Below are 9,343 nucleotides of genomic sequence, written 5' to 3'. Positions count from 1 at the left end.
GGTGGTGAGCCCCCCCTCACAGACAAGTCTTGTCAGGGATGCTGTAGGCTGATCCTGCATTGAGCAGGGGGTTGGACTTGATGGCCCTTTCCAGCTCTGTGATTCTAGGATTCTACTCAAAATAGCAGCAGCTTTCCAAGATCACAGATAGAGGTCTTTCACATCACTTCCTGCTTCGTTCTTTTAAGTGGAGGTGCCAGGAATTGAACCTGGGACCTTCTGCATGCCAAGCCGAGGCTCTGCCACTAAGTCATGGCTCTTCCCCCTTTTAGTTGTTGGTTTGCTTGGCTTGAAATCCAAGGACTGAAAGCTCTGCTACGGGCAGGCTGTGTGGGCGACTGGAGGCTGAATAAAGGGCATCCTGTGTTGTGAATGGTGTGTGTGTGTGGGTGGCAGGACAGGAATTGCAGTGGAATGGAGCTGGCTTTTGGCAGGGCAGAACTGTTCCAGGAAGTACCTGTTGGCACTTGCCGGGGCTCATCCGTAGATTGCCTTTGCAGGGATAGGGAAAAGGGGGAAGGCCTTAGCTGGATGCAGCCTTAGGCTTTGAGGCAAGGTAACAAAAAGCCGTTTCCCTCCGCTGCTTAGGGTTGCCAATCCCCAGGTGGGGGCAGGGGATCCCCCGGTTTGGAGGCCCTCCCCCCACTTCAGGGTTGTCAGAAAGCGGGGAGAGGGGAGGGAAATGTCTGCTGGGAACTCTGTTATTCCCTAGGGAGATTTATTCCCAGAGAAAATCATGGAGAATTGATCTGCGGGTATCTGGGGCTCTGGGGGCGCTGTTCTTTGGGGTAGAGGCACCAAATGTTCAGTATAGCATCTAGTGTCTCTCCCCAAAATACCCCCCAAGTTTCAAAAGGAGTGGACCAGGGGGTCCAATTCTATGAACCCCGAAAGAAGGTGCCCCTATCCTTCATTATTTCCTATGGAAGGAAGGAATTGAAAAGGTGTGCCGTCCCTTTAAATGTGATGGCCAGAACTCCCTTTGGAGTTCAATTATGCTTGTCACAGCCTTGATCTTGGCTCCACCCCCAAAGTCTCCTGGCTCCACCCCCAAAGCCCCGAGATATTTCTTGAATTGGACTTGGCAACCCTACTGCTGCTGCTCCCCTGTCTTTTTGCAGCTCTTGTCCTTCAAATGTGCCCAGTTTGAGCAGCCTTTACGCACTCTCTGTGCGAATTCGTGTTCTTCTGGTTCGATTTCTGCCTGCATCTAATCTTACTTTCTGTCTTGTCTCTTTTTCAGTTCTATCTGGCAGTGGATTACTATTCAGATAACCAGGTTTACAAGAGGTCAGTTTCTGTGATTGCTTCCTGAATGGTCACCCGCTGTTATCAAGGTTGTGTATACTTTGGTGCGTGTGTGATTTGAAGTCGAAATTCCGTGTATGCATAGATCCAAATTGTGCACCGAGGATTCTGTGACCTGACAAAGGTGAACCAATTTGCTGGGAGGGGTCATACAAAATGAGAAATCCTGCAAACTGGTCACAGAATTCTGCTGCTTTGATGCAGAATGGGGCATGAGAGAGCTGGATTCAAATCTCCAGGCATCCATCTTGCTTACTGGCCTGCAATCTAAAGCAGAGTTTGCACTCTTCTATATCGGTGGTCTTCAAAAGGTGTGACTATGATCTTGCGCTGGTCACTCACTATCAGTCTAATCTACCTCACAGGATTGCTGTGAGGGGAAACATAGGGATAGTAGGTAATCTCATGCATGCCACCTTGTGTTCCTTGGAAGAAATGCAGGATTAAAAAATTCTGGGAGACAAGAGTAGATAGTACTGGGGCCGGTCGGCTTATAGTTTTGCTCAGGTTTATATTTGTACTCTAGATCACAACTGCTTGCCTGCTGCAGTCTTGTAGTGCAGGTTAGTATTAGATACAGAAATCAGACTCTTAAGGGGGAAGAAAAAGAGTGTTTAAAATGTGGAATTTGCTGCCAGAGGATGTAGTGATAGCCACAGGAATTAACAGCTTTCAGAGAGTTAGACAGATTCCTGGAGGATCAGTGTGACAATGGTGACTAAAGGGAAGCTCCACATTCAGAGGTGCTAAACTTCTGAATCCCAGAGCCAGGGGACAACATCAGGGGAAGGCCACAGCCTTCATGCTCTGTTGCTGGCCCTCCAGAGGAACTGGTTGACTACTGTACTGGGCAGGCTGTTGGACTAGATGGACCACTGGTCTGATCTTATGTTCTTAATATCTGCTTTAGTTTTTTTTTTTAAAAGTTTCTAGTCCTCCGGACTGCAAAATGTAAAGTCAAAGCGTAATGAGACAAGGTCTTTCAGCCGAGCAGGATTTCCAGAAATGAGGAGTCAAGCAGTATGTTGTAACTCCTTGTCTGTTTTACAAGAACAGAGAGAGATTATTCTTGGGAAAGAAACTTGATAAACACAGTTAGGTTTATTCAGAAATAGGGTTTTTTTCTTCGGTACAGAACTATCTTCTGTACACACCTACCTGCTTCCCCCAGATTGAGCATTACTATAACTGTCTGGGTTTGCACGTTGCTATGAATGCATATGCAATCTGTGTACTGTGTGCACTTTGTTTCTTGATACATGTATGGAGTAATCCCCATGTGATATTCAACACATGTACAGCTGAACATGTGATTGAAACCTCACATGGATCCAGGTACTGATCCCAGATTTCATTTGTACAGTGAGTGCATGTTGGCTCTTTCTTACAAACAGATGTACGTATAGGCATAGGATGTCTGTGTGCTCACTGAAACATGTAAATAGGACTTATGAGCGGCAAATATATGACCATTCCTTGTCAACCATTATCTATTTTGCTGTGGTTTTTCCGAGGGGCTGTGGCTCAGTGGCAGAGCATCTGCTTGACATACAGAAGGCCCTGGGTTCAATTCCTGGCATCGCCAGTTAAAAAGACCAGGCAGTAAGTGATGGGAAAGACCTCAGCTTGAGACCCTGGAGAACCACTGCTTGTCTGAGTGGACAATACTGACTCTGACATTATTATTGTGTTAGGATCATATCCCACCCTCTTCACAAAGTAGGATCAGGGTAGGTTACATCATAAACAACTTACAATATCAAAATCAATTTTAGATTAAAACAGGTAAAATACAGTGAAATACATCAAAAGAACTGAAATATATAAACTACCTTACATCTATCGGATGCCTCCACAGCCTTTAGCGTGGTTTAGATAGATAAAGATTGGGATCCCAGATGACTACTTAAAACTGAAGTCACTAGGGGGGGCCAGGTAAACAGTGGACACCCGTTGTCTCAGCTAAAGGTCTGGTGGAAGAGCTATGTGTGACAGGTTATGAGCAGACAGGTTAAAACGGATAAAAGGAAGTACTTCTTCACCCAAAGGGTGATTAACATGTGGAATTCACTGCCACAGGAGGTGGTGGCGGCCACAAGTATAGCCACCTTCAAGAGGGGTTTAGATAAAAATATGGAGCACAGGTCCATCAGTGGCTATTAGCCACAGTGTATGTGTGTATATAACATTTTTTGCCACTGTGTGACACAGAGTGTTGGACTTGATGGGCCGTTGGCCTGATCCAACATGGCTTCTCTTATGTTATGTTCTTATGTGTTACGGGCCCTACAGAACTGTAATAAGTCCTCCAGGGCCCTGATCTCCTAAGGAAGGTCATTCCACCAGGTGGGGGCCAGGGCTGAAAAGTGGAGGTAAGTTGGATGTCCCTGGAGCTGGGGACCACCAGGAGATGTTGGTTCATGGATTGTAGGGTCCATCAGGGCTCATATGTGAAGTGGCAGTCCCAAAGGTATTCTGACCCCTGGCTGTATAGGAATGTCTGTCTCTTTCTCTCTCTCCCTATATATACAAATAAGCACACATATTTTTGTAGCAGGAACTCCTTTGCGTATTTGGCCACACACCCGTGATGTAGCCAGTCCTCCTAGAGCTTACAGTAGACCCTGTAAGAAGAGCTCTTGGAGGATTGGCTACATCAAAGGTATGTGGCCTGATATGCAAAGGAGTTCCTGCTACAAAATGTGTGTGCTTATTTGTGAATGGCTGGAAACCATCTTTCCCTGGTGATTATATATTTTCCCCTCTGTGGCTGCAACAATTCACGGTGAACTCATCGCACATCTTTTTGCCTTGTGTTTTTTCTCCACTCCAGCGGTGCAAACCTACCTTGGTGACATGATGGGTGAGCCTGTGCCAGATGAGAAGTCCTTGGAGCTGAACGCCCACTCTCGCTTCATCATTGGCTCCGTGTCTGAAGACAACTCAGAGGACGAGACGAGTTCGTTGGTGAAAATCGACCTGCTGGAAGACAAAGAGCGGTCGCTGTCACCCATCTCCATCAGCTCGGATTCTCTTTCTGACCTGGCTCCCTCCAGTGTCCAAGATGGGCTGGCCAGTCATATGAGGTACCATAGATCACCTTTTATTGGTTATGAATTGGACTTTTATGAATTGTTTGCTGGTCTACGACGGTTATAAATAAATAAATATGAGGTACCAAAATGGACCCCAGTTTTCTCACCTCCAGGGCCTCTCGCTGTTCCTGCTAATCCAGAGAGCCTGGTGAGGTCGACTGCCCAGCCACAACTGTAGCACGAGTGGGGAAGGGGCATCGCCTGCTCCGCTATCCCTCCCGTTCTCAGCGGAGCACTTGCTGTTTCTGCCACGCTCTGCAAATAGTTCATTTATTTCAACTGTGTTTGATTTACCTGTCCCCCCTCGGGGTGCTTGAGGCAACTTTCATGCAATTTGAAATATTAAAATTGCCTGTAAAATCAGCAGGAAAGCTACCTTCCGGGACCAGTGTTTGCTGCCGGTGCCTTAAATTTAACACAGCCAAGTCCATCTGGTGTGGATGGGTGGGTAACTCTGTAACGAAGATTTCCCCACTCCCCTAGAGCAGGGGTGGCCAACGGTAGCTCTCCAGATGTTTTTTGCCTACAACTCCCACCAACCCCAGCCATTGGCCATGCTGGCTGGGGCTGATGGGAGTTGTAGGCAAAAAACATCTGGAGAGCTACCATTGGCCACCCCTGCCCTAGAGTCTTGCGTGGCCCCCTGCTTTATTTCGGGAAGCTTCAGCATGGAGATTGTAGGAATTGGGGAAGTTCATATGGGAGCAGGAGATCCTTTCCTCTGTCCTTCCTGGACAGAATTAGGTTGCTGGTCTTGAACTGGCATGACATGTGGCTCTTTAACACATATTGCATGGCTCTTGAAGCCCCTGCTGCTCCTGTTGACCAGCTTGGAGAAGACATTTCTCTCTTTAAATCACTCCTCCAAGCCAGCCGGTGGTCTGAATAATGCATTTTTAAGTTAAAGTTGCTTCCTTTCCACCTCTCCTCCCCCATCTATTTGCCTGCCTGTCTTCCTTCTTGTCTCGTGGCTCTCAAACATCTGATGTTCATGTTTTGTGGCTCTCAAACATCTGATGTTTATTCTATGTGGCTCTTGAGTTAAGCAAGTTTGGCCATCCCTGGTCCAAGGTTTTGAGTTGAACTGGGAAGGTGCAAAGGACTGGGGATAGTGGCACTTAAACTAAACATCTGTGGATGGTGGCGCTTAAAAGAAACATCTGTGGAACATCAAATCAAGCTCAGAAGAAGACCAGAAATGCTTTAAATGCTGTTATTTAGTCTGCCTCTTTCTTGGGTGAATATACTGAATCTAACCGTTAATGTATTGACATTCATTAAAAAAGCTTCAGAGGGTAGCTGTGTTGGTCTGTAACAGAACTAGATTGGAGGGTAGGAGCACCTGAAAGAGCAACAAGGAATTTTGGGGTTTAAGCTTTTGGACAAAGGGAGCTTTGACTTGAAAGCTGATACCTCGATAATTTTGTTGGGCTGTAAGGTGTAACTAGATTCAGGTCAAGTAGCACATTTAGGAGTTGGTTTTCAACTCCTTTGTGCGTGCGTGTGTGTGTGTGTGTGGGGTGCCAGCATTAGCCTTTTTTTTTTTGGTGAAATGGCCTGACCTTTCTAGTTCCTTTTGAAGGTAGGTTGTGTTCAGATAGCCATATCAGAGCCTCTGGAACCATGCAAAGTGGGAAAGGACTGTTTGTAGATGCTAGATGAACAGTTATTTCTTCCCTTTTAAAAAGACATACCTTTCCAATTGCCTATTTCTGGATATAGTCCTGGGCTATGGGGCAAGCAGCTTCCAAACATTTTGTCTTTCCACTTTTGGTTCACTGCATCCAGGGCTTTTTTCTCACCTCCAGGGCCTCTCACTGTTCCAATAGATGAACAGTTAGATTCGGAAACTCCCTTTGCATATCAGGCCACACCCCCTGATGTAGCCAATCCTCCAAGAGCTTACAGTAGGCCCTGCAAGAAGAAGTTCTTGGAGGATTGGCTATGTCAGGAGGGTGTGGCCTAATATACAAAGAAGTTCCTGCTACAAAAAAACCCTGGCTGTATCATGGGATCTGAGGAGCGTGTCAGGAGGGTGCGTTTTGTTTGCACCAGCTGCTTGCCAGTCTTTTGGAACCTCACAGTTGTGTTCTGTGACCCAAGAAGGCATTTTCATCTGCATGCCATTGCAGGTGAAACTGGACAGCAGCAACCAAATAATCTTTCTTGGAAGTTTCTGTGCAATCATGGAGTAGGGTTCAGCCAGAAGGAAAGGGGCTTATTCTTGCCTTCTTCTCCTTCAAGCTGGCTCCTTTCTCACCGGGGGAGCCCCACAGCTCTTTGCTTTGCTTCTTTTGCGAGTGATTTCCCAGTCATGCTTCTTTTTTTATCTTACTCTATGGGAGCAGCGGGATTGGAGGAAAATCCTTAGTAGAGACGCTGTGGGTCCTGATTATGACATCTTTTCCTTTTACTTGTTGGCTTCTTTGACCAATAGTCTTAAGCTCCAGATAAAACGAGACAGTAAATACAAAACAAATTACAAATAATTTAAAACCAAAATAGCTGATTGTGATGTCAAGTACGCATGAAGATGCCTTACACCAAACCAGGCTGTTGGTTCTCTCAAGCTCAGTGTGGTCTGCTCTGACTGGTAACAGCTCTCTAGGGCAGAGGCCTTTAAAATATTTCTCTCCCACCTTATATCTGGGAGCTACAGACAGCAAGCAGTGCAGCAGCTGAGCTGCAAGGATATAAATAAAAACAGTTCAGTTAGCAAAATTAAGACATTTAAATACGCAAATTAAAGGTACTCAAGAGTTAAAACATACAGGATCAACACATCTCAGAGGCAGCGTAGCTTGAGAGCCAGACCGCGTAGTGGTGTAGCATCTGGGAGACCCAGGTTCGAATCTTCACTCTGCCATGTAAGCTTGCCAGGGAGCTTGGGCTGGTCCAGATTGTCACCCCTTGCAGGGTTGTTGTGAAGATAAAATGGAAGAGAGGAAGGCAATGTAAGCTACTTTGGGTCCCCATCAGGGAGAAAAGTAGAGTAGAAATGAAACCAATAAGTTGGATTATATTGTATTGGAAGGGAGGCAGAGCAAAGCCAGTTGCCATGCAGCGGCCAGCTGACTTTGCTTCGCCTCCCTTCTGATTGGAAGAAAATTGAGGTTTAGCTCTGTAGCTCCTGTGCGATTGAGCAAGCCTTGCAAAGCAAATTGAGATGCAGAAGGAAGCAAGAGAGAGGGAGAAGGAAGCAGACAACAACCAGTTGCTCGGGGGTCTGATTTGGCCTCCGGGCCACATGTTCGACTCCCCTGACCTAGAGGGAAGCGGGAGCTCTGTGTACCACAGTCAGGAAGAGGACAGAGACTGGCAACTATTTCATTTATACTCCACATTTTCACCCCCCCCCCATGGGGACTCAAAGCAGCTTTGTCACCCAGTGGGGGCCTAGGAGGGCCTTCTACTGGCTTCCACCACTGTGGTCAGGGTCTGCATGGGAGGGCCCAGAACACCCAACCGCCTCTGCAGCTTCCTTATTAGTAAATACCCCTTAACTGAGACCTGAGGACCCAGGCAGTTCAACAACAACAACAACAGTTTATTTACAGTGCTGTAATAACAAGCGGGTGATAAACATTTAGTGCAGTAGTGAAATATATATACAGAAAGGAAAGGAAAGGTCCCCTATGCAAGCACCAGTCGTTTCCAACTCTAGGGTGACGTTGCTTTCACAACGTTTTCACAACAGACTTTTTACGGGGTGGTTTGCCATTGCCTTCCCCAGTCATCTGCACTTTCCCCCCAGCAAGCTGGGTACTCATTTTACCCACTTTGGAAGGATGGAAGGCTAACCTGGAGCCGGCCACCTGAAAACCCAGCTTCCACCGGGGATCGAACTCAGGTCATGAGCAGAGCTTAGGACTGCAGTGCTGCAGCTTTAACACTCTGCGCCATGGGGCTCTTTACCATAAGGGAGGAAAGCCAAAAGAGTTACCGGGGGTATACCAAACCGAGCAAATAGGTTTTCACCAGCTGGTGGAAGACAACAATGGAGGAAGATAGATGAATCTTACTGGGGAGGGAGTGCCAAAGTTTTGGCTCCATACTCAAGAAGAGCCTTTCTTGGGTGCCTTCAATCTAGCCTCAGACAACAGGGGCACCCAAAGCAGGGCTCCAAAAATGACTGGAGTAGAGGGGCAGGTTCATATGGGACAAGGAAGCCCTTAAGGTATGTTGGCCCCAAGCCATAGAGAGCTTTAAAAGTCAATATTAGCAGCACCTTGCATTCAGCCTAGAAGCATATTGGAAAGCAGTGTAAGTAGAACAAGACTGGAGTGATACAGTTCTTATGATCCACTCCAGATAAGAAGAAGACGATGACACTGGATTTACATTCCGCCCTCCACTCAAGAGTCATGAGTGACTGGATGGCCCTCACTGCACACAACTTACTCTCTGTTCTGTCTACCAAACTTGATGGGCCTTTAATAACACTTTGCATTTATAGACTACTGTCAGAGTTCCCAGGAGCTTCATAAACATTGACCCGCATTGCTCACAGTCGTGTAGTATAGTAGGCCAGACTTATCATGGGTTGTGTGTGTGTGAGAGAGAGAGAGAGAGAGTAAGGAAGAGAGAGGATGACTTGCTGCAGGTCACTGAGTGAACTCCTGGCTCAGGTAAGATTTGAACAGCCCTCTCTGATCACAGCCCGTTCCCTTCACCTGCTTCCCAACTTGTTCTTTCTAGCTGACAAACTGTTACTATTTTTTTAGACTTGGCAAATAGTGCTAGCTCTGGTTTGTCGTATCTTGACAGCTAAGCAGGGTCGGTCCTGGTTAGTACTTGGAGAGCCAGTTTGGTATAGTGGTTAAGTGTGTGGACTCTTATCTGAGAGAACTGGGTTTGAGTCTCCACTCCTCCGCATGCACCTGCTGGAGCGACCTTGGGTCAGTCATAACTGTCTCAGAGCTGTTCTGCTCAAGAGCAGT

The 9,343-nt window shown here is 46.8% G+C and overlaps 1 protein-coding gene and 1 non-coding gene across 2 annotated transcripts in view; both read left to right on the top strand.

Annotated features, from left to right (window-relative positions):
- The first annotated feature begins 1,242 nt into the window (after window positions 1-1,242).
- The window catches only part of ACACA (acetyl-CoA carboxylase alpha), a 291,537-nt gene continuing 283,436 nt past the window's right edge, over window positions 1,243-9,343 (top strand). Inside the window, exons 1-2 of the mRNA XM_060259542.1 lie at window positions 1,243-1,290; window positions 4,142-4,394. Of these exons, the coding sequence (XP_060115525.1) occupies window positions 4,165-4,394 (230 nt within the window). The 5' untranslated portion in view covers window positions 1,243-1,290; window positions 4,142-4,164. The remainder of the gene's footprint in view (window positions 1,291-4,141; window positions 4,395-9,343) is intronic.
- Window positions 2,824-2,893, top strand: TRNAV-GAC (transfer RNA valine (anticodon GAC)). The gene has a single exon. It is a non-coding gene; the product is annotated as a tRNA-Val (tRNA).

The sequence above is a fragment of the Heteronotia binoei genome, chromosome 18, assembly GCF_032191835.1.
Source record: "Heteronotia binoei isolate CCM8104 ecotype False Entrance Well chromosome 18, APGP_CSIRO_Hbin_v1, whole genome shotgun sequence".
In the NCBI taxonomy this organism is placed as follows: Eukaryota; Metazoa; Chordata; class Lepidosauria; order Squamata; family Gekkonidae; genus Heteronotia; species Heteronotia binoei.
Note: the sequence above shows the minus strand (reverse complement) of the source record. Positions and strands in the feature narration are given on the sequence as shown.